Source organism: Heterodontus francisci, chromosome 24 (assembly GCF_036365525.1).
Source record: "Heterodontus francisci isolate sHetFra1 chromosome 24, sHetFra1.hap1, whole genome shotgun sequence".
In the NCBI taxonomy this organism is placed as follows: domain Eukaryota; kingdom Metazoa; phylum Chordata; class Chondrichthyes; order Heterodontiformes; family Heterodontidae; genus Heterodontus; species Heterodontus francisci.
In genome coordinates this window covers 14,630,934-14,656,146 of record NC_090394.1, presented here as the reverse complement: position 1 = coordinate 14,656,146, position 25,213 = coordinate 14,630,934, and the positions used below count along the sequence as shown (strand labels likewise).

Below are 25,213 nucleotides of genomic sequence, written 5' to 3'. Positions count from 1 at the left end.
ATTCGGCCCTTTGGGCCTGCTCCACCATTCAAAAAGGATCATGGCTGATCGTCTCATTCAGTACTCTCTTCCCGCTTCCTCCCCATATCCCTTGATCCCTTTGGCATTAAGAAATATATCCATCATCTTCTTGAATATATTTAATGATTTGGCCTCCACTGCCTTCTGTGGTAGAGAATCTCACAGGTTCACCACCCTCTGAGTGAAAAAATTTCTCCTCCTCTCAGTTCTAAATGGCATACCCAGCATCTTGAGACTGTGACCCCTGGTTCTGGACTCCCCAGCCATCGGGAACATCCTCCCTGCATCTAGCCTGTCCAGTCCTGTTAGAATTTGATAGGTTTTTAATGAGATCCCCTCTCCTTCTTCTAAACTCTACTGAATAGAGGCCTAGTCGACTTAATCTCTCCTCATACGTCAATCTGCCATCCCAGGAATCAACTTAGCAAATCTTCTTTGCACTCCCTCCAAGGCAAGAGCATCATTCCTCAGATAACGAGACCAAATCTGCACATAATACTCCAGATGTGGTCTCACCAAGGCCCTGTATAACAGCAGTAAGACATCCTTGCTCCTGTACTCAAATCCTCTTGCAATGAAGGCCAACATACCAGTCGCCCTTCCAATTTCTTGCTGCACCTGAATGCTTGCTTTCAGCGACTGGTGTACAAGGACACCCAGGTCTCGTTGCACCTCCCCCCTTTCCCAATTTATCACCAGATAATAATCTGCCTTTTTGTTTTTACAACCAAAGTGGATAACCTCACATTTATAAGTACTGGCTCTCTGTAGAGCAATCTAGTCAATCCTAATCACCTGCTCTATCCACTTAGCCCTGCAAGTTTATTTCCCTCAAGTGCCCATCCAATTTCCTTTTGAAATTTATAAGTTACAAGTACTAACAGACTATACAAGACACTGGTACACTGACTACTCAAAAAGGAATACACCAGTGGAAAAAAACTGTGCTTCACATTAGCATTTTGACTTGTATCAGGAATTTTATCAGGAGTAAATGAGACGTTTGGATAACATATGGCTTCTCGACAACTGGCAAAGAAAAATGTGAGGTGCAAAATAGACTGCTGATTCGCTATCACCTGCTTTTCATTACCATCCAAGACAAACGCATACCTCCAACCCAATACAAATATGGTGCATTGCATCATCACATCAAATATTTGTTGTATTACTAGCACTCACTCCAAAATAGCGTTCTAAAATCACAACCCTGTAGAGTCATAGAGACATTATGGCACAGAAGGAGGCAAGCCCATCAAGTCCATGCTGGCTCTCTGTAGAGCAATCCAGTCAATCCTATTCCCCTGCTCTAACCCCTTAGCCCTGCAAGTTTATTGCCCTCAAGTGTCCATCCAATTTCCTTTTGAAATCATTGATCACCTCTGCTTCCACCACCCTTGTAGGCAGTGTGTTCCAGGTCGCTGCATTAAAACGTTCTTCCTCACATCCCCACTGTATCTCTTTCCCAAAACCTTAAGTCTGTGTCCCCTAGTCCTTGTACAATCAGCTAATGGGAACAAGCTTTTCTTTTGTCTACCTTATCTAAACCGGTAATATCCTTCTGCACCTCGATCAGACCTCCTCTAAATCTTCTTTGCTCCAAGGAGAACATCAGTTTCTTCAACCTACCTCCGTAGTTAAAATTCTTCATCCCTGGAACCGTTCTGGTAAATCTCCTCTGCACTCTCTCAAGGAGCCTCACTTCTCTCCTAAAGTGAGGTGACCAGAACTAGATGCAATACTCTCATTGTGGCCTAACCAGAGATTTATAAAGATTCAGCATAGCTTCCTTACTTTTGTACTCAATACCTCTATTTATGAAGCCCAACATCCCATATGCTTTGCTAGCCACTCTCTCAATATGTCCTGCCACCTTCAAAGATCAATGCATATACACCCCCAGGTCCCTCTGTTTCAGCACACTTTACAACTGTGCCATTAAGTATATATTATCTCACCCTATCCCTCCTGCGAAAATGCATCAGCTCTTATTTTTTGGTATTATTTCCAGCTTGTCTGCCCATTCTGCTAGCCTATCAATGTCCTGTTGCAGTCCATTGGTATCATCTTCACTGTTCGCCACACCTCCAAGTTTGGTATCATTGGCAAATTTTGAAAATTTATTCTGCATTCCAATATCCAACTCATTTATATACATCAAAAAAAAGCAGTCGTCCCAGCACTGACCCTTGAGGAATACCACTGTCCACTGTCCTCCAGTCTGAAAAACAACCATTTAACATGACTCGCTGTTTTCTGTCCTTAAGCCAATTATTTTATCCAAGCTGACACTGACCCTCCTATTCCATGAGCCTCAATTTTGTTAACCAGCCTTTATGTGGTACTTTGCCAAGCGCTTTCTTAAAATCCATATTGACAACATCCCTTCATCAACCTTCTCTGTTCCTTCATTCAATTAAAAAATGTCAATTAGCTTAGTCAAACAATATCTACCTTATACAAATCCGTGCTGGCTATCCTTAATTAACTCAAACCTCTCCAAGTACTTGTTTTTTTTTTTAAGTATCTCCTGCATATACTTAATACCTGCTATTAACATCTAACAATTGCAGCTATGGGGAAATGCTAAAGTGGGATCTTACCGGCCATTTGGTGATGTCATCAGGCCATTCATGAGGAGGAACGGAGCCAGGTTCAACACAAAACCTGAAGAAAGGGTAGAGCAGAGGAGCAAGAGAGTAAAGAATATAAATTACACTGTAAGAATACTAATATTTGTTTTCATTATTTCCCTTGTTCCAGTAGCAAACTGACATTTAAATAAATTACCATGAGACACATTTTCATCCTCAGTGCTCCGTGTACAATGGGACCGTACACGGGGAATTCAGACATGCTGCCCTCTGCCAGCAGCAACCTGCACACCCTCCTGCCCTACCCATGATTTTCCCTTCATTAAACTCTGCAACAATAATTGTTAACATTCCCATTTTAAAGAAATAAAATACCTTCACTGGAAATTGCCATTGTAAAAGAATTAGTAATAATTTAGACATGAATTTTTGTTTGAGACAGTAAAGTGAATTTTAACTGTAGGATAAATGGGTGGTTGATGGTCGGCATGGACTCGGTGGGCCAAAGAGCCTGTTTCAGTGCTGTATCTCTAAACTAAACTAAACCAAACCATCCAGGACAAAGCAGCCCACTTGATTGGCATCCCATTCACAAACATTCACTCCCTCCACTACCGATGCACAGTGGCAGCAGTGTGTACCATTTATAAGATGCACTGCACCAAGGTTCCTTAGCCAGCATCTTCCAAACCTGCGACCTCTAGAAGGACCAGGGCAGCAGATACATGGGAACACCACCACCTGCAAGTTCCCCTCCAAGTCACACATCATCCTGACTTGGAACGATCTTGCTGTTCCTTCACTGTCGCTGGGTCAAAGTCCTGGAACTCCCTTCCGAACACACTGTGGGTGTACCTAGCCCACATAGACTACAGCGATTTAAAAGGCAGCTCACCACCACCTTCTCAAGGTCAATTAGGGATGGACAATAAATGCTGGCCTAGCCAGCGAAACCCACATCCCATGAATGAATTTTTAAAAAAATAGGGGACTGAGGAGTATACAGCAATGGGCAATCACCACACATCATTGTGGTGGTGGACGCTGGGATTTCCAGTGCATGGGACACATGGGCGCCTGAGATGTACCCATAGTGGTTCCAATGTGTGCTTGGTCCATGCAAACAAGGTGTCTTTTTACTGGCCATTCCCCAATGCCCCCTGCCCAAACATCAGCACGGTCAACTTTGGAAGGCACTACTAAGTGCCAGGATCGCAACCCAAGAAAATTCGGGGTCATCTGTACAAAATCTAAAGTAATCACAATGAACTTTCTAAAATCCTGAAGTTAAATTTTAGCACTGATAATAAAAGCTCTTTTTACTCAAAAGTTTGAGTATTACAATCATTATTTCTCAACTTCTCTTCTATCTATTAATAGTGGGATATAATTCACAAGTGTCTTTCATTGAAGTGGGAACCTCGGTAGATAGGTAGTGTTGATGGGCTGTTACACCAGGGGAGGTGCCACACCCAAGCCAGATTCTGTCCTCTCAGTTGTTTCAGGATAGTGATCTGGAGCACAAATCTTAATTGTCTTGCCTTCCCTAAACCAGATGGCCTGAGACCAATTGTATTGCCCCGACTGCTACCTGCCTAAGATCAGCTAATTCAGAACAAAATGGACATCAAAACTGAGACCTTTTTCTGATCTATATGTCTTAGATATAGACTGTCTTGGCTATACAAAGAACTTTAACCTCTGCAAGGAGGTCACTGTTGTAAAGAATACTTTACATAATTACCTTGGGTCCTGATGGCAGACTGAGCCACACTGACGGACGGTTTTGTCAGCCAGTGATGGAACACTAGGGTGATGTGGCCACTTTACCCAGACAGCGAGAGTTGACTGGAAGAAACATTATATTCTGTTAGATATTTGTTTTGTAACATTCAAAAACACTGTTGAATATACAAGAATACTCCCTTTCTATGATGTGATTGATTGACTTCAGAAATAGCCCCACATAAACTGGCACTTTTCGGTGCCAAAACCTACAGTTGGGAATTTCCTTGGAGTTGTTACCCTTCCACCATTGGCTAAAGCACGGCAGCCCCCATTTACCTGCGTAAACAGGGCTTCCGGCGTATTTTCGGTGAAGTTATGGTGGTGGAACAGGAGCAGCTTATGTTTCCCAAACTATGTTTCCTTTCCCTTTTGTGAAAGTCTTTGAGGTCCCACAACTTGGAAACAATCCTATTACATGGAAAGGAGAGAGAGCTCAGAGCACACTGTCACAAGTGTAGTACTGAAAACAGTCTGTAAATGATTGCAATAATAAATGAAGTATCAAATTGGAAAAACATATATTTTAAGTCTGCTTCTGAAAAATTATTCTCCCTCTCTCTCTTTCCTTCCGCACCCCCCCCGCCCATCATATGGTAGTAATTACGTGGGTACTTGCCAGTCTGGATGTGTCATCCTGACCAGACTGATTTGGCAGAATGATGGAAATTTCTATTGTTCACCTGTGTTATAGAGCCTACCTTTGCCTGAGAGGACAAGTATTCTCAATACCTGCTCTGTGCTAGGGGGATAGATGAGCAAAGTGATTCTCCCTTCTCCTTCTTAAGGAATCATACTGCTGGGACAACACCACATACAGCTCATTAACAGACCCAGAATTAAGATTATTATGGCTACACAAACAAGTTTATCATAAAATGTCTTCCCCTAAAAATCATGTTCTGGAGATAAACTGCCAGCCATTCACAGTATTATTCAATATGATTTATGGGCATGAAACAAGAGTTGAGTAATTTCTCCAACAAATATATATGGCAAGTTGTGATGGCGACTTCACGCTACAGCAATCCTAACCGTCCCATAGCAAATTCACTCTATTAGTTTAACATTCCTATGTACTCTACTCTTCAAAAGTGATTGCAGTGACCTTTGCTTGGGTTTGATATTGATACGTTGTGTGTGTGGGAAATTACCTTCAGACTTTCATTCATTCAGTGAAGCTTGGGATCCTCTCAGACATGGGACTGTCAAATTATATTTTTGTATATCTTTGCTGAACTTTCACTAGCAGGATTTATATCTGTCTCTTCAGAAATATCTTAAACAGTGTATTAACTAGCAAAAAGAGGCAGCATCTCTTGTTAACTTTGTGATTTAAAGAGTTTTCTGGAAAACGTACACTTACCGAGCACTCTTTCTCCGAGGTTTGAACACATCCCGACTTGTCATTTCGTACACAGCAGGCGGATTTATTTTCCTCTTGTCTTTTCTGTGTAATTAGATCGTGTACTTGCAGGTCTTGCCTCATACAAGGAGAGAACTTTGCTCCAAGGTGGATCAAAGCCTCCTGCAACAAGAACAGCATGGTCATGAGAATGGCAAACTCAATAAAAAGCCAAGACTAATCATGAATTCTGTAAAGTTAGAATAATACCAACTCCATGTTGTGGCTTGGAAGATTACGGAGTTATATGAGCCAGCATACTATGGGAAGAACTACAGTATCACACTAGCTCGTCAGTGTGCACAAGCACACATACTGCCAACTTTGGACTGTTTCTTGGACAGAAGAATACAAACCTTCAGGGTTTATGTTAAGGTTTTTACAATACTTTGGTTAAACCACCTTTTGATAACTGTGTTCGGTTCTCTTTTCTATCCAACATTCAGTGGTTAGAGAAATACAATACTACTGCTTACTGTAAAGGAGATGAATTATTAAGAAAGACTGGGGAGGGGTATGGGGTTCATTTCCAGTGATGATCACCGATGGTGGGGGAACAGTGTGGTGTAGGTTTGGAGCTGACTATACCAAAAATACACTGAAGCACGTTTGAACCCAAACTGATCTTCCAGGGCTTCACCTCGAAGCAAACTCGCAGTGTAGAATTCATCCCTTACAAGGAGTTTACAGATTCTGAGGTGGGAAATCCAGCACTGTTTAAAGAGCAACTCCATTTGAAAAGGCATCTCTACTTTTGCCTAAGCCTTGCCGGCTGATAATAGAGTGGCACTGTTCATGCTCTTTGGAATCCAAAACATTCAAATGATAGGGGAGCACTGAACTAAACACCCATTTTCACAATTTTTGTTGCAGCAATCAAAATTCAAATAGTTCACTTTTAAGAAGCTTCTTCTCGAAAGGGCAGATGACTGGAGCATTCTTGCTCCACCTGGCTTCACATTCAGGCAAGAACATTTTTTAAAATGTTTATTGTTGGTTGCAGCCTGCAGCGGTTGCTTAAGGCTGTTAGGCTGTATGTAGATCTGGTTTTCCTGTGTACAACCAACCCCAGCTGCCTCAGGGCAGACCAACTTTGCAGCGAGGGCCTCAAATAGACGTTAGGCCCCTTATTTGCAAAGGGTTTTTAGGCCGGTTTCAAGCAGGGGAACCGCATGTCCATTTTGTCGTCTTTACCAATATGGTGATTGGTGCATTTACAGCTCCTAACAAGTGTGTGCTTCCTGCCTACCATATTGGAGGCTTAGAAGGGCTGTTAGCACCTGAAAAACAACTGAAATTCTAGGCCATTCTCTTTCCACAATTATAGAAATTCAGGCACAGAAATCACTATATATGGTAGATACACTGAGCTTTACGCAAAAACTAAATGAAATGTCACTTCAAGAGCTCATTTCTCCATATATCAACTAGTGTCGTCATTATAATGACGCTTACAGAAGTTAAAAGTTTCCAAACAGAATTCAAACTCACTCACAGAGTTTGGTCCAATCCAGAAATTTTCTTGCTGCACAAATTTAACATTTTCATAGACACCTTTATTTCTTAAAATCTGAGGAAGCAAATGAAAATGATTAAATCGATGAGATGTGAATAATAAATGTGAAGTAAAAGCAATCTAGCACCTGAATGAGAAGAACAGAATCAATAGCAGAACAATATGTGGCTAAAAGCATGGACTGTGCTTCGGGGTAGGCCCTACACCAGTGGAGGGTTGGGGTGGAGCCTTTGTTTGCCACTGCAACCCATTTACCATCACCGGGAGGGAAGCCACCTCCACAAGGGTGGAAGATATGGTGGTGCTGCAGTCTCACACCAGAAGAGGAACAGACCAAATTTAAGGGGACAGAATAGTCCGAAAGAACTCCCTGAACGTTGCCTTAGACCTTTGACTGAACTGAGGCTTCAGAGGGCTTTCCACTGCTGCCACAAAGTCTACCTCCACCTCTCTCCTAATGGTCACCAGGTAGCAAGAGTGCTGAAGGGTAGTGAAATTAGTCTGATTTCCAGGTGACATGGGGTGGGGCAGTGAAAGAAAGTCTTGATTTTATGCTGCCTAATCATCCAAATTCAGAATTGTAGTTGAGGAATATTAAGCCCTTCATCTCGCATAAATCTGCAGGAAAATGTTGAAAGCCCTTTTCAGACAGATTGTAGAATGCTGAAGGTAACAGACAAAGAAATCAAAGACACGAATTTTAACAGAAGAGTAGACCCAAGTACGAAAATGATTTTTGCGAAAAATTGTTTAGCAGTGAAAAATACTTAACTTCCTGTATGTAATTTGCTGTGACCTGCTGCTTAATTTTGTTTGAATATATTCATAGAAACTGGATATGCAAAAAAAAAAGCATTTCTTGATCATGGTCAATGAAATTTCCCATTAAAATGGGCAGCACAGCGGCACAGTGGTTAGCACCGCAGCCTCACAGCTCCAGGGACCCGGGTTCAATTCTGGGTACTGCCTGTGCTGAGTTTGCAAGTTCTCCCTGTGACCGCGTGGGTTTTCACCGGGTGCTCCGGTTTCCTCCCACAGCCAAAGACTTGCAGGTTGATAGGTAAATTGGCCATTGTAAATTGCCCCTAGCGTAGGTAGGTGGTAGGGAATATGGGATTACTGTAGGGTTAGTATAAATGGGTGGTTGTTGGTCGGCACAGACTCGGTGGGCCAAAGGGCCTGTTTCACTGCTGCATCTCTAAAATAAAAAATAAAAATAAAAACACAGCCGTACTTATTTAAAAAAAAATCCAAGATACAATGAAGAAAAACACAAAAGCTTGTCAGAGCTGAGTATTAAATAGTTCAGATAACAGAAGCAGGAACAGAACAAAATATTTCTGTAGTTTACAGACCAAAACTAAATTACTTCAGAGATTTGAACTCATTTTTACAGAGCTCAAATAGAAGCAAGGTTGTTGTGCCATAAAACAAATGGCCAATGAGAAATATTACCTGATGCTGGAGATATAAAAGGGTTGCTTTGTTTTTGATCCATTACTTACTGAATCTACAGTTTCATGTTGAGAAAATCCTATTGGAGCAATTCCATAGATACATACTGCTAGGATAGTAATCAATATGTGCACAAATGTAACCCAGTATGTGAAAAATGGCCTGGAAAAAAAAAGGGAGCAGCTGTTAGGGATCAAACAAATTGTATTGAACTAATTGCTTGACCATTTAACAATATAGCTAATGCAAAACATAGTGTCTCATCAAATTAAACCATGGCGCCAATATTTAGAGATGGGAAAGTGCGGGGCAGAGAATCCAGCAAATCGAGTGATGTGGAGATCCTGCCAAATTTAACAAAAGAAACTAAATTTTTGGAACTTTTTACTTACATTTCCCACCCAACTGCCAAAGAGATTGACAGACTGCTGGGTGCGGAAAGCAGTGGCAGCAGGCCATAACCTGGAACTGCCCCCAGCAATCGGGAGAGAAGCGAGAGTCAGAGATCAGGACGGGAGACAGGCCATCACAGAGGCGCAAGATCAAGGGTTAGAGGGATTCTGAAAGAGAGAGACAGGGAGGGGCAGGCTGCGATCAGTGGAGGAGAAGTTGAAGGGCAGGGGAAGGTGGTGGTGGGGGATACAGGACCACTGGTCCACAAGGAGTGCTGTTAAATACACTGACATGGCTGGGTTTCCTGACCACTAAGAAATCTGCACAGCAACCGTCAAAATTAAATCAGACTCCCAATTACTTTGTGGGTGAGCGTGCGGTGGGTTGCGGATGTGTTCCCGGCTTTCACTTCAACTACCCTGAACCTCAGTCGCACATCATTGTGGGGGGTTAATATCAAGGCAAGTGTGTTAAACGAAGCCCACTTGTAATATTACAGAATTAGAGAAATGACAACACAAGTACAGTCATAACATTCCTGAAGGCTCCAAGACTTGCAGATCAGCTGTCTCCTTTACTATGAATAAACATGCAGCACTATACCCACGATAATTAAAAGGGAATGGCGGAGGAATTACAGTTCACATCAACTAGACCTAAAATGAGCACAGCTTTCTCGCTGAAGCACTCTCTCAAATGGATAGTTTCAAAGTATACCGAATCCAAGTTACAATTATCTTTCCCAAACAAATAATTATGACATTATTCAGAGAAGCGGGTAATTTGGATGCACGCTCTTCAGCGTCAACCATGTAATGTTTTAAGAGGTTATTTATTTCAGTGTAATCTGATTTCTATTAAGGGTTTTGTTTGCGTGTAAGGAGCAATTTTGTAGAGAGTGCAAATCATTAAAATCAGCCTTATACTGTCAAAAGCTATCTCCCATTTCCATCTTTGCACATGCTATGTATTAACCTTGACATCGCTTCTCTGCTGCTTTAACTGTTTAAACCATTTAACACTAACTGTTGACTGCAGACAAGCTCAAATAAATATATTCTAAACTCTTAAAGCGAACCCTAATGCTTCTTTATTGAAAACAGAAACAGCAGCCCAAGAGTTTCTGCTATAGGTCCAATCAGGGACCGGGGCGTAAATTGCACTCAGAACAGCGTTGGTATTAAGCAATGATTTAAGAATTTTTTTTTTTTTTAAACTCAAGTTTCCACTCACTTGTATATCACCCACCATAAAACCTTGCATTAACCAGCGCAATTAGGTTCGGGTTCAGCACAGCATTTACAGCTGAATTTTTTTTAAAAATTGCATTGAAAATATTCCTTGGTATATTTAGGATTGGTAACCTGGTACAGTTTCATTAATAAAACTGGAAATGGGTTTAGAATAAAAAATAAGCTTTTTGATCAGCTCATCTAGTCCACTGCCTATGAGCAACCCAAGCATAAATAACTAAAAATGCCTTCAAGAAAACGATGCAAAACCATTTACTTGTAGAGGGGTCAGGTTCTTATTAAACTTTTTTGTAAAAAGAAACAAAGCTTTTAAAACATGCGTATTGGTGTCCTTGCACCTAATAAAACCCTTAATTTTAAGAGCCTCTTCAAAGGCCTCACAAAAAGGCACAATTAGCAGACAATTGCAATGTCAATTAATTTGATCGGGGCAGGGGGTGGGGGGTAGCCAGTTTTCTGGGCAGGGTCAGCTTTCAGCCTGATTTTTTTTTCTGCAAAAGATCGTAGAAACTCTATTTGAGTTACACACAATTTGTTCTTGTAATTCTTAGAGCATTTGTCCAGTTTTGGCTGATAGCAGATGAATTGCTCAGCACAGCTGAATGGAAACTCCTGCCCGGTGTGCTTTGCCAATAGGTCGGCTGGTTTAGGCAGAGGACAGCAGAGTCATACCGACTAGGCAGGTCCCAGGGCTGATCCCCAGTCTCAGCCAAGTTACTGAATCTCAGCAAGAGCAAAGCAGTACAATTGGCCACGGCACTCTGTTAGGGAGGGCATTTGGCTAGAGTTGCCATTTCTTTCCAATAACCCATTGCTATGAGTGCTATTGGGTGAGGACAGGATCATACTGGGCTGCAATGTTGAAATAATCTGCTGGCAATCACTGTCTAGATTCACACATGAAAAATAACCTCTTGGGTGAGGTACATATGAACATACGAATGAAGAGCAGAAGTAGGCCATTCGGCCCCTCAAGCCTGCTCCACCATTCTATAAGATCATGGCTGATCTGTTTGTATCTTGAATTCCACACTCCCGTCTACCCCCGATATCCTTTGATTCCCTTGCCTAACAAGAATCGATCTATCTCCACCTTAAAATTATCCAATGACCCCACCTCCACCAGCTTCTGAGGCCAAGAGTTCCAAAGTCACACAACTCTCAGAGAAAAAATTCTCATCTCTGTCCTAAAAGAGCAACTCCTAGTTTTACAACAGTGCCCCCTACTTCTGGACTCCGCATAAAAGAAAACATCCTTTCCACACCCATCTTGTCAAGACCGTTCAGGATCTTATATACTTCAATCAAGTCTCCCCTCACTCTTCGAAACTCCAGTGAAAACAAGCCCAGTCTGTCCAACCTTTCCTCATAAGGCAACCCGCTCATTCCAGGTATCAATCTAGTAAATCACCTCTGAACCGCCTCCAACGCATTTACATCCTTCCTTAAATAAGGAGACCAAAACTGCACACAGTATTTGAGATGTGGTCTCACCAATGCCTTGTATAACTGAAGCATAACATCCTTACTTTTATTTTCAATTCCTCTTGTAATAAAGGATAGCATTCCATTAGCCTTCTTTACTACTTGCTGTACCTGCATATTAACTTTTTGTGACTCCTGCACTAGAACACCTAGATCCCTCTGCACCTCAGAATTCTGCAGTCGTTCTCCATTTAAGTAATACTCTGCTTTTTATTCTTCTTACCAAAATGAACAACTTCACATTTTCCCAAGTTATACTCCATCTGCCAGATTTCTGCCCACTCACTCAACCTAACCATATTGGTCTGCAACCTCATTAGGTCCTCTTCACAACAGACTTTCCTACCTACCTTTGTGTCATCTGCAAATTTAGCTACCATGCCATCGCTCCCCTCATCTAAGTCATTGATATAAATCGTAAAAAGTTGAGGCCCCAGCATAGACCGCTGCATGACTCCACTTGTCACATCCTGCCACGCAGAAAAGGACCCATTTATGCATACTCTAGTACAGGGAATCCAGTGCCTGTGGTACAATACCCAAGAAGGAGACCTAACCACAAATATAGCAACCAATGAAGATGGAAGAATGATCACTGGCACTTCAAATAGTGCTGGAAAACATGTGCAACAAACTGAAAATGCCAACTTCTCAGCTAACCTCTGAACTAGGGCAATAGAACCAAGAATGCCCAGGAAGACGCCCTTCATATAGAATGCTCAGGTAATCTACAAATTCAAATTGGACTTCTTCTTCTTACCGGTGATCATCCATATTATCTATTTGCTTCTTCACATAGCTGTCTATCCGCTTGCGATATGTTCGATTTGTTAGCTTCCCCACCATCCCCAGTCCGTAGGGTCTCTTTTCTTTGGCGAGTAGTTTCTTTACAGGTATAGCAATGCGCTGGCCTCTCCTCTGTGCACTCACACTGACCACCTCCTGCCGTAAACGCACCTTGGGCTGAGCAGGTGCTCCTTCTTTCTGTTTCCGCCAGCCCCGTTCCAATGGGCTGCAGGAAGAGAATGACAAATGATATGTGATAGTATTCCAGACAAATTTAAACACTTTAATAATCAATATAGTCAACTATTCCTGATCAACTCTAATGTAAGCAGGTTCCTAATGAAAACATGCTTTTGCCACTCCCAGAAGTGCCATTGATAGGTTTAGGCTTTTGACTATTTTTCCACAGAAAGGATTTGAAAAAAGCAAGTTATACTTTAAGGGTTGTATTTAAAGCATAACTTGTTCACATGTTTGTAAACATGAAGTGGTTGAAACGTTAACAAGTAAGGCTTTGATGTTGCTTTCCCAAAGACTGTAAACAATAAGCAATGTATTAGCTTGTGGCTTGTCTCTGTAATCAGTGAACATAGCACACTCATTGTATGGGGAATTCTCTGGTCCTGGGATGGCCTGGCAAGCCTTCATTACTGCTTGTGAAGGCCAGGACCTCGATATTTACTCAGACCAGGAAAGAATGGGTGGAAAGATTTTCAGACAGAAAACTTGGAAGTAAGGGTTTCCTGCATGTCCTCCTGAATTTAACGGCAGGACATCCTTTAAATTTTTTCAACAGGTTTCCTGCCCAATCAAAAGGCTGTCTAACTTCGAGCAATGGATGTAAGGTAAGTCTAACATCATAGGGGATGGGGTTGGTGGGAGAGCCTAGAACAAGGGGCCATAACCTTAAAATTAGAGATAGGCTGTTTGGGATGATGTCACTAAAGACATTTCTTCACAGAAAAGGTAGCGGAAATCTGGAACTCTCAAAAACCTCAAAAAGCTCTTGAGGCTGGGAATCAATTGAAAATTTGTAAATGGATATTGATAGATCTTTGATAGACAAGGGTGTTTAAGGGTTATGGAACCAAGGTGTGTAAATGGAGTTAAGATACAAATCGATCATGTGCTAATTGAATGGCAGAACAGGCTAGAGAGGCTGAATGACCTACTTTGCTTCCTATGTTCCTCAGTTCCTAAAGGATGTGTGTGCTCTTGAGGAGACAACTTCATGTGCTGCAACCCTCTCAAACACTGGCAGAAACACTGATGCCCCAGCTGGGTTACAGAATGAGGTAAAGAGGTGTGTATGTGGCAAAACACCCAGCACTAGTTTGCAGGAGCAGGTATTGGTGACTAGGACAGCTTGCCAGAGTGAGTTAAGAATAGGGTTGAGGATTTCAGGGGCTCAGCAATAAGAAAACTGCTGGGCTCACTCAAGCATCTATACAAGGTACTGGAAGACCTACCAAGGAGCTTCACCACACCATGGTTAAACATGCAGAGGAGTCCACTTCCATCCGGAGTGCTGTCATCTTGCACTGCACTCTGTATTCTATGTTGGAAACATACTGCAGCTGGATCTTCACAACAGGCACCCATTTTGCAGCTTTGATGGAAGCTTAAGCAGATGCCATGCAGTCACTGGGTTGAAATTTGCGCTGGACCAAGAATAGGCCAGATTGGTGGTCTAAGTGGATAGGGGCTTTCAGGGAGTCAGATGCTGCAGTATGCCTTCCTGTTGGACAGGCAGAGCAAAAATCAGGACCTGTATCTCACCAAGCTTTTCTCAGTCGACTTTCCAAAAGGCTTTGCAAAGGACTCAAGAACGGTACAAAGGCATATGTGAAAGAGAAATGTCCAGTTCAGATCACACGGGGGTATGATTACTGCACCAATGGATTGTGCTAATCTGAAAGTAGATACTGGGCAGTGCAAATCCACTCAAGCATGTAAAAAGGTGTGGGATCACACACAAGAGTGACTGACACCATTGAAACTACAGCAGACCTGACTGTGTAACAATTGGCAGCAGCTACCTCGTGACATGGTGAAATAGAAAAGCAAAGGGTACAATTTAAAAGCGAACAAACAGGAACAGTAAATGGCAGCTGGAACTAAAGAAACAGAGATTGAATTGGTTTGTTAGACAGCCATGAGGAAATTTACCCATCATGAAGCTGATAAGAGGAGAGAGATTGGGTTTCTATAATGTAGACAGGAAGATGGTCAATGCAGGTGGGAAATGGGCACAGTGAAACACAGTAGTAAAATGGGGTATTTAATTAAATTGTTTCTTATTACAAATTGTAAAGAGTGGGGTTTTATAGTTTCACCTGTGTATTTATAATGCTAAACAAGCACTACAGGTGGACAAGAATTAACAAGCCAGGCATTAGTAACCTCACTCAGCGGAGAAGCACTCATATTTTCTTGTGTCCTTCTGCCCAACAGTTTTGACTCCTTACCTTCCCCGGGTGAATGGGACACCCATTAGGGGGTTGCAAGATACTAGTTGGTCTTTCATGATAGTAAATGGTGGTCTGGTGAAGGAACGCCATTATGCAAAAAGCAAAGTTGCCTGTGGGAACTCTCAATGGACAATGAGTGTCCGTAGTTCAGGAATGGCTGGAATATTTCGTTGCAGGCATTATTGACCAAATTGAACAATTCCCAGCCTTGGAGAAACTCAGGTGGCTAAAGAGATTTCAGTTGATAGGCTTGCTGAGTTGCCTCCCAACCCTGTGGTGAGGGAGATGCAAGGGGCAGAAGCAAGCGGTGCGGCAAATGATTGTAAGGGTTCCATAGTTCAGGGAGACCTGGAGAGTACTAACCAAGAGAGCAGGCGGGAAGTGAAGGCCAACTATGCCCAAGGGCTCACCCGCCAGAGTGAATTTATAGAGACATCATATATTAGAGATTTTTTATATGGGATGAGGCGGTGGAACTTGAGCCTTTTCATCACATTGAGAGTTTTTAAAAAATTTATTTTTGGAAGGAAAATTAAATGTCACTCAATTAGACAGATGGAAAACACAAATCTGAATATAAAGCATGTATACACTGGAACAGCACACATTTAATGCTCTTTGAAACCTGTACCCCTCTCCAGCCAATCAAAGCAGAATAAAATTCAATACACCAACATAATTTCAGTTGTGAACTAATCTACATTAGGTCTTGATGCAATGATAATTAAATGAAACATGTAGTCATAGTGTAGATGTGTTTTCCTGGACGAGCCCTCATTTCGGCACAGACACGATGGGCTGAATGGCCTCTCTTCTGTGCTGTAACCATTCTACGATTCTATCTTTAACAAGTTAATCGCTGCAGAATTTCGATTGTTGGGATCATTCTTTCCTTACACTGGTTCCTGCCTGGTGGAAAATCTGAAACTTACAGCATTAAATGACTTCTTTCAAGTTCACTTTTGTCTAAGGCACTGCCGGTCAGATCAGTCTGATCTAGAGAGTTAGCCTCTGTCTCCTTCACAGCTTCTGCAGGTTCAAATACCTCATCAGGATAGGTGGACAACTCTTCATGTAGGACTCCTTCCTGGCCAAAAGAAATAACAAATTCAAGGGAGAAAAATCTCAGCAAGCTCAAGACTATTAAATTCTGTTAGTTATCACATCATAATAGTATTATGACTGCGAATTATGAATTATATACATGTGCTGTATGCTGGCACATTCTTTTTGCATTATTGATATGATGTTGTCCAGTCTTGCACAATGGCCACAAGATGGCGATATTTCAGAGTGAATTAGCAAAGTGAACAGATGTCTGTTGAGCCTGTGAATTACGAGGCATTTCAGTGTGTTGTTTTCACATGCTAACCAGCTTGTATTCTCAATAAGCGGTTCATTTAAGGCTGAATCCATTCCACGAAACTCAAAGGAATTGTGTCAATAAAATAATTTTGGTAAAGAAATCTCCAAAAAGTTGAGAAATCTCGAACTGGGCCCACTTACAGTCCCGTGGGATGTTTTTAATGTGAACTCTAATGACTAATAAAACCTCAAGTTGTCAAACGACAGTGAATATCTGCTACCAATTGTAATAACTATCAAGAAATGATCAAAATTCAGCAAATATTGGGAGTTTCTTCCGTTTAAAAGGATTTCATTCCATGGATTTTCTCTCGTTTATTCAGTGTCTCCCATTACTGTACATCAAATAGTGACAATATCACATTCACAGCAACATGATTTACCCTAAATCATGCTATCTGCACCAGCCAATCAGTATTCAGCATTTGGCAGTATAAGGCCACCTGTTCTTCTGTAAGGAAACTGATATTCAAACAAGCTGATTACTTAGCAGCTTACAGAGGCTGCCCTGGGGCAGAACATTGCAAAAATCTACGATATGCTGAGATTCAGCATTTCCACAGCAGGGCTAGAGCATTGCGTGTCTCCCTTAGTCACTTATTAAAACAGACTACTGACAATTGCTTGGCTGTACTGCTCACGTGCCTGTTCTCAAGATGATTCAGTATATGAACACATTGCAGCAATTGGACATTTTAAAATGGAGATTGCTCCGTGAAAAATAAAACAGAGTCTGGAGTGTGTAGCGGACTTCAATGAGGAGGCCCAACTTTAACTCGCAGTGAAACATGCATGCCCAGGTTTCACAGAGGAGCTACTTTTCCAGTATGACCAGACTGCCGGGGAGTAAAAGAATTGGAAACTATTGTGGGAAATTTCTCCCACGTTGCTTACGTGCCTTCTGGCGTGTTTACCCAAGAGGCTGAAAGGGTCTAAGAAAGAGCCTTAATTGTTGTGGGTGATGCTGGGGATAGGATAGTTGAATTATACAGGAAATCATAAATACTGTCCCCATCAAGCTTTTCTCCATGTAGCAGCCTTGACACAAACTTGATTTCCTCTGATCAAGCCACACACAGGTTTTATTCTGGGATTCCTTCCTTAGGCTTCAATATAGGAGGCGACATGGGTGACCAGGCTGTCATCCTCAAATGATGAATGCTCTTGGGACTTGTCCTTCTTTCTGTCACATGCAGAGTTAAGTGCCCTTGTTTGGGAGGAAGCACAAGGCTTGTATCATATGTAGTCCGAATGTGAAATACCATGAGCAGAAATCCACAATGGGCAAAACTAATTACAACTCCTCTGTGACCAAGAGACTGTATGGGCTAAAAGTTCATCTTTAGAATTCCTGGTGCATCAAGAGTGCAATTCAGGATTTCTAGTGACTGAACTCATTTTCTATTCATTAAAATAAAGCACTGAAGCATGGAGATTTAACCAACACCATCCTTTCATCAGAAAACCATCCAGCATTGCCAAAGTTCACAATGAGCCTTCTTTGCTAAAGTTTGGGTCATGAATTACATAATAGTACATTAGATCAGGTGACAATGCAGGCAGATTGGCAGGGACTGCTGCTGGAATGGCTTGATCACAGATCTAAAGAACGTAAAGAAAATAAACTCCATCCAAAAGTCACAGAATTGATATTGAGACAGGATAAATTGGCAAGCAAAGCCTGATCAATAACAACTTGTATATTTATATAGCACCTTTAACATAGTACAACATCCCAAGGTGTTTCACAGGGGTGTTAAACAAAATTTGACATCAAACCACGTAAGGAGACATTAGCGCCAATGACCAAAAAAGCTTGATCAAAGAGGTAGATTTTAAAGAACATCTTAAAGGAAGAAAAAGAGGAAGTGAGGTGGAGAGATTTAGGGAGGGAATTTCACGCACTGGATTTTACAGACCCCCGACATCGGGTTTTGTGGTTTGCGGGGGTGGGGGGGGGGGGGGGCGGGGTGGAAAATGCCTCTGGGGGAGGGCTACCATACACCCCGATGCCGAGAGCGCCCAGCCTGATATTGCCGGAGGCGGCAAGGCCTCGTGGCAGTCCCTCCCGCCGCTCAGCAACGGGACCTCCATTTGCATATTCAAATAGATGTAAATGATTTCATTAATTATACATACGTGCCCGCCTCAGTTCCCGCTCTGATCTTCAGCCCGATGGCCGGCACTCTCGAGCCTTCGGATCTCCGTCTGGGGAAACGAGGCAGAACACTTGTGGGGAGGAGGGGGAACGGGGTCAAAGTAACATCACTGGTGTAGGGGATGGAGGGAAGGGATTGAGGTTAAGGTTAATGCACTTGGGCAGGGAGGGGGGTGGGCAGGGGGAAGGTCAGGTGGACAAGGGAAGTGATTTTGGGGAAGGGGGAAAGAGGGCAAGTAATTAATTGAATTGTTATTGGGGGTTGGAGAGGGGGCAGAAGAAATGTCTTTAGTTTTATGTCCTTGCGCTTTAAATATTTAAATTTAATGGTAGGGCACAAAGCCCTTTCAAAATGGCGTCAGCGCCTATGCACAAACAGCTGACGCCATTGTCGGGGACGGACAGCCCTCCCCCTCCACGCTATTTGAATGAGGTGCAGCATTTAGGTTCACAGCGGCTCCACGACATGCAGTCCACGCGGGCGGACCGCCATTGTTATCGCCCGCAACTGAAATTGGCGGCGGGCTGATAAAGTCAGCCCAGAGGGTCTTGGTAGCTGAAGGCATGGCCACCAACGGTGCAGTGATTAAAATTGGGGATGTTCAAGAGGCCTGAATTAGAGCAGCACAGATATCACAGAGGGCTGTGGGGCTGGAGAAATTGGGGAGATAGGGAAGGAAGAGGCCATCAACTCCAGACCCCATGGTCTCATGACATCAGGTCAAAAATGGACAAGGAAACGTCCTGCTGATTACAATCTGTAACCTCATGGCCTGGCATATTCCCCACTCTACCATTACCATCAAGCCAGGAGAGCAACTCTGGTTCAATGAAGAGTGCAGGAGGGCATGCCAGGAGCAGCACCAGGCATACATCAAAATGAGGTGTCAACCTGGTGAAGCTACAACACAGGACTATCTGCACGCCAAACTGCGTAAGCAGCATGCAATAGACAGAGCTAAGCGATCCCATAACCAACGGATCAGATCGAAGCTCTGCAGTCCTGCCACATCCAGCCGTGAATGGTGGTGGACAATTAAACAACTAACTGGAGGAGGTGGCTCCACAAATATCCCCATCCTCAATGATGGGGGAGCCCAGCACAGCAGTGCAAATGATAAGGCTGAAGCATTTGCAACAATCTTCAGCCAGAAGTGCCGAGTTGATGATCCATCTTGGCCTCCTCCTGAAGTCCCCAGCATCACAGATGCCAGACTTCAGCCAATTCGAGTCATTCCATGTGATATCAAGAAACGACTGAAGGTACTGGATACTGCAAAGGCTATAGGCCCTGACAATATTCCAGCAATAGTACTGAAGACCTGTGCTCCAGAACTTGCCACGCCCCGAGCCAAGCTGTTCCAGTACAGCTACAACACTGGCATCTACCCTGCAATGTGGAAAATTGCCCAGGTATGTCCTGTACACAAAAAGCAGGACAAATCCAACCCGGCCAATTACCGCCCCATCAGCCTACTCTCAATCATCAGTAAAGTGATGGAAGGTGTCATCAACAGTGCCATCAAGCAGCACCTGCTTAGCAATAACCCGCTCAGTGACGCTCAGTTTGGGTTCCGCCAGGGCCACTCAGCTCCTGACCTCATTACAGCCTTGGTTCAAACATGGACAAAAGAGCTGAACTCAAGAGGTGAAGTGAGAGTGACTGCCCTTGATGCATCAAGGAGCCCTAGCAAAACTGAGGTCAATGGGAATCAGGGGGAAAACTCTCCACTAGTTGAAGTCATACCTAGCACAAAGGAAGATATTTGTGGTTGTTGGAAGTCAATCATCTGAGCTCCAGGACATCACTGCAGGAGTTCCTCAGGGTAGTGTCCTGGGCCCAACCATATTCAGCTGCTTCATCAATGACCTTCCTTCAATAATAAGGTCAGAAGTGGGGATGTTTGCTGATGATTGCACAATGTTCAGCACCATTCGCAACTCCTCAGATACTGAAGCAGTCCGTGTAGAAATGCAGCAAGACCTGGACAATATCCAGGCTTGGGCTGATAAGTGGCAAGTAATATTTGCGCCACACAAGTGGCAGGCAACGAACATCTCCAACAAGAGAGAATCTAACCATCTCCCCTTGACATTCCCATCACTGAATCCCCCACTATCAACATCCCAGGGACCAGCATTGACCAGAAACTGAACTGGAGTAGCCATATAAATACCGTGGCTACAAGAGCAGGTCAGAGGTTAGGAATCCTGTGGTGAGTAACTCACCTCCTGACACCCCAAAGCCTGTCCACCATCTACAAGGCACAAGTCAGGAGTGTGAAGGAATACTCTCCACTTGCCTGGATGGGTGCAGCTCCAACAATACTCAAGAAGCTCGACACCATCCAGGACAAAGCAGCCCGCTTGATTGGCACCTCATTCACAAACATTCACTCCCTCCACCCTGACGCACAGTGGCAGCAGTGTGTACCATCTACAAGATGCACTGCAGCAATGCATCAAGGCTCCTTCGACAGCACCTTCCAAACCCGCGACCTCTACCAACTAGAAGGACAAGGGCAGCAAATGCATGGGAACACCACCACCTGCAAGGCCCCCTCCAAGTCACACACCATTCTGACTTGGAACTATATCGCTGTTCCTTCTGGGTCAAAATCCTGGAACTCCCTTCCTAACAGCACTGTGGGTATACCTGCCCCAAATGGACTGCAGCGGTTCAAGAAGGCAGCTCACCACCACCTTCTCAAGGGCAATTAGGAATGGGCAATAAATGCTGGCCTGGCCAGCGACGCCCACATCCCATGAATGAATAAAAAAACCCCACAAGAATGGGAATTTTGCAACTCAAGATGTTGCTCAACCGAGAGCCACTGCAGAACCGTGAGCACGGACGTGATGGGTGCGAGTTAGGACGGTGAGCACGGACGTGATGGGTGCGAGTTAGGACGGTGAGCACGGACGTGATGGGTGCGAGTTAGGACGGTGAGCACGGACGTGATGGGTGCGAGTTAGGACGGTGAGCACGGACGTGATGGGTGCGAGTTAGGACGGTGAGCACGGACGTGATGGGTGCGAGTTAGGACGGTGAGCACGGACGTGATGGGTGCGAGTTAGGACGGTGAGCACGGACGTGATGGGTGCGAGTTAGGACGGTGAGCACGGACGTGATGGGTGCGAGTTAGGACGGTGAGCACGGACGTGATGGGTGCGAGTTAGGACGGTGAGCACGGACGTGATGGGTGCGAGTTAGGACGGTGAGCACGGACGTGATGGGTGCGAGTTAGGACGGTGAGCACGGACGTGATGGGTGCGAGTTAGGACGGTGAGCACGGACGTGATGGGTGCGAGTTAGGACGGTGAGCACGGACGTGATGGGTGCGAGTTAGGACGGTGAGCACGGACGTGATGGGTGCGAGTTAGGACGGTGAGCACGGACGTGATGGGTGCGAGTTAGGACGGTGAGCACGGACGTGATGGGTGCGAGTTAGGACGGTGAGCACGGACGTGATGGGTGCGAGTTAGGACGGTGAGCACGGACGTGATGGGTGCGAGTTAGGACGGTGAGCACGGACGTGATGGGTGCGAGTTAGGACGGTGAGCACGGACGTGATGGGTGCGAGTTAGGACGGTGAGCACGGACGTGATGGGTGCGAGTTAGGACGGTGAGCACGGACGTGATGGGTGCGAGTTAGGACGGTGAGCACGGACGTGATGGGTGCGAGTTAGGACGGTGAGCACGGACGTGATGGGTGCGAGTTAGGACGGTGAGCACGGACGTGATGGGTGCGAGTTAGGACGGTGAGCACGGACGTGATGGGTGCGAGTTAGGACGGTGAGCACGGACGTGATGGGTGCGAGTTAGGACGGTGAGCACGGACGTGATGGGTGCGAGTTAGGACGGTGAGCACGGACGTGATGGGTGCGAGTTAGGACGGTGAGCACGGACGTGATGGGTGCGAGTTAGGACGGTGAGCACGGACGTGATGGGTGCGAGTTAGGACGGTGAGCACGGACGTGATGGGTGCGAGTTAGGACGGTGAGCACGGACGTGATGGGTGCGAGTTAGGACGGTGAGCACGGACGTGATGGGTGCGAGTTAGGACGGTGAGCACGGACGTGATGGGTGCGAGTTAGGACGGTGAGCACGGACGTGATGGGTGCGAGTTAGGACGGTGAGCACGGACGTGATGGGTGCGAGTTAGGACGGTGAGCACGGACGTGATGGGTGCGAGTTAGGACGGTGAGCACGGACGTGATGGGTGCGAGTTAGGACGGTGAGCACGGACGTGATGGGTGCGAGTTAGGACGGTGAGCACGGACGTGATGGGTGCGAGTTAGGACGGTGAGCACGGACGTGATGGGTGCGAGTTAGGACGGTGAGCACGGGCGTGATGGGTGCGAGTTAGGACGGTGAGCACAGGCGTGATGGGTGCGAGTTAGGACTGTGAGCATGGGCGTGATGGGTGAGAGTTAGGACATGGCAACTGAGATTTGGATGACCACGGAAGATAAAACATGGAACTTTGGCCAGGACTGCGGTGGAACAGTCAAGTCCAGAGGTAACAAAAGCATGGATGAGGGTTTCAGCAGATGAGACAATGCAGGAATTGAGTTAGACAATGTTATGGAGGTGGAAATAGGTGCGAATATGTGGTCAGTAGCTTATCTTGGGATCAAATATGACATCAAAGTTGGGAACAGTCTGGTTCCTCCTCAGACAGTTGCCAAGGAGAGGGTTGGAGTTGGTAGCTAGGAACAGAGATTGTGGCAGGGAGGAAGACAATGGCTTCGGCCTTCGCAATATTTAATTGGAGTAAATTTCTGCTCGTTCAGTACTGGATGTCGGATAAGCAGTCCGATGATTTTGAGACAGTGGAGGAGTCGGGGGAGGTGGTGGTGAGGTAGAGCTAGGTGTTGTCAGCGTACATGTGAAAAACTAATGCTGTGCATTCGGATGATGTCAACCAGGGGCAGCATATAGATGAGAAATAGGAGGGGGCCAAGGATAGATCCATAGGACACACCAGAGGTAAGAGGGGGTGGGGGGTGAGGGGGGAAGAGAGAAGCCATTGATGGTGATTCTCTGTATGCAATTAGATGGATAAGAATGGAACCAGGTGAGTGCAGTCCCTCCAGCTGAACGACAGTGGAGAGGTGTTGGAGGAGGATGGTGTGGTCAACCGTGTCAAAGGCTACAGACAGGTCGAGAAGGATGAGAAGGGACAGTTTACCTTTGTCACAGTCACATAGGGTACCATCTGTGGCTTTGAGAAGAGCTGTTTCGGTACTGTGGCAGAGCAGAAACCTGATTGGAGGGATTCAAACCTGGAGTTCCGGGAAAGATGGGAACGGATTTGGGAGGTGAGGACACATTAAAGACTTGAGAGGAAAGGGGAAATTGGAGACGGAGTGGTAGTTTGCAATGACAGAGGGGTCAAAGGTTGACATTTTGAAGAGAGGGGTGATAACGGCAGATTTGAAGGGTAGAAGGGCAGTTTCAGAGGAGAGCGAACATTAATGATATCGGTTAACATGGGAACCAGGAAACAACATTGGTTGGTTGGTCAGCAGTTAAGTGAGAACAGGGCCAAGGGAGAAGGACGTGGGTTTCATGGACAAGATGAGCTCTGAGAGGGATGAGGGGCGACAGGAGAGAAAGTACAGAAAAATGTGAGTTCAGCACTAGGGCAGGGGGGAATTTTAGAGGAAGTGAGGCCCAATGGGCTGGGGAATGGGAGGGAAGCAACAGAGGCAGCTGATTTAAATTTTTTTGACAAATAAGCCCATGAACTCCTCACACTTCTTGTTGGAGGAGAGGATGGTTTAAGATGACATTTTGCAGGAGAGAAAAGTAGTCACGGGTTATCTTTGTATTACAGTATGATTCTTGAATAGTGAGCAGTTTTGGCACCCAAGAGAAATAAAACTAAGGAATGTTGTTAAAAAAAAATGGTTCCATGGAGGCAAACTAAGATAATTGACTGGCAGTGAACAATTTTTCCCATGTACTGTTTTGGAAACTGTTTCTGATTATGTGAAAATTAAAGACAGGGAAAATCTAGTTCATGGCCTCATGCACAATGCATGTTGGCGAGATCATAGAATCAATAATCCAGTGTTAAACACCTGATTTTGTGCATGGCAGCTCCCTACAGTCAGCCACGAAGATCTGAGGCCTACGACGAGCTCGAAGCACCTGTGTGCTACAGTAGCATGAAATACGCTGGGACTCTGAGCACAAACTGTGTAGAAGATCCAAAGTTCTATGCAGATTGGAGGACCATAGGTTTTGCTGCTGCACCACCCGAGAAATGTTCCAGACACACAGCAGCCATTTCAAATGGATATTTTATGGAGCTGTCTGACAAAAAGGTGGCCCTCTCTGCTGTGGGCTTAGCCTTTATTGAAATACTTTGCTTCATTTAGCTCTGAAGGTCTATTATTCAAAGGGCACCTCGTGCCATAAACTTAAAAATATTGTACAGCTATAAGAGCATCCAGAAACCCCCTCTGTTACTGTTGATGTCCCTGAGGCACTCTAAACACATCATGTGCGAAGCAT

The 25,213-nt window shown here is 44.6% G+C and overlaps 1 protein-coding gene across 5 annotated transcripts in view; it reads right to left on the bottom strand.

Moving 5' to 3' along the window:
- The window catches only part of rhbdf1a (rhomboid 5 homolog 1a (Drosophila)), a 474,090-nt gene that overhangs the window by 30,891 nt on the left and 417,986 nt on the right, over positions 1-25,213 (bottom strand). For all 5 annotated transcript variants that reach the window (XR_010977354.1, XM_068055694.1, XM_068055692.1 and 2 more), the window contains 7 exons: positions 16,097-16,251; positions 12,668-12,919; positions 8,827-8,938; positions 7,301-7,375; positions 5,767-5,928; positions 4,360-4,463; positions 2,625-2,688 (listed from right to left, as the gene is read on the bottom strand). Coding sequence is in view for 4 of the 5 variants with exons in the window: in XM_068055694.1 (XP_067911795.1) it covers positions 2,625-2,688; positions 4,360-4,463; positions 5,767-5,928; positions 7,301-7,375; positions 8,827-8,938; positions 12,668-12,919; positions 16,097-16,251 (924 nt within the window). In the remaining variant the exon portion in view is untranslated. The remainder of the gene's footprint in view (positions 1-2,624; positions 2,689-4,359; positions 4,464-5,766; positions 5,929-7,300; positions 7,376-8,826; positions 8,939-12,667; positions 12,920-16,096; positions 16,252-25,213) is intronic.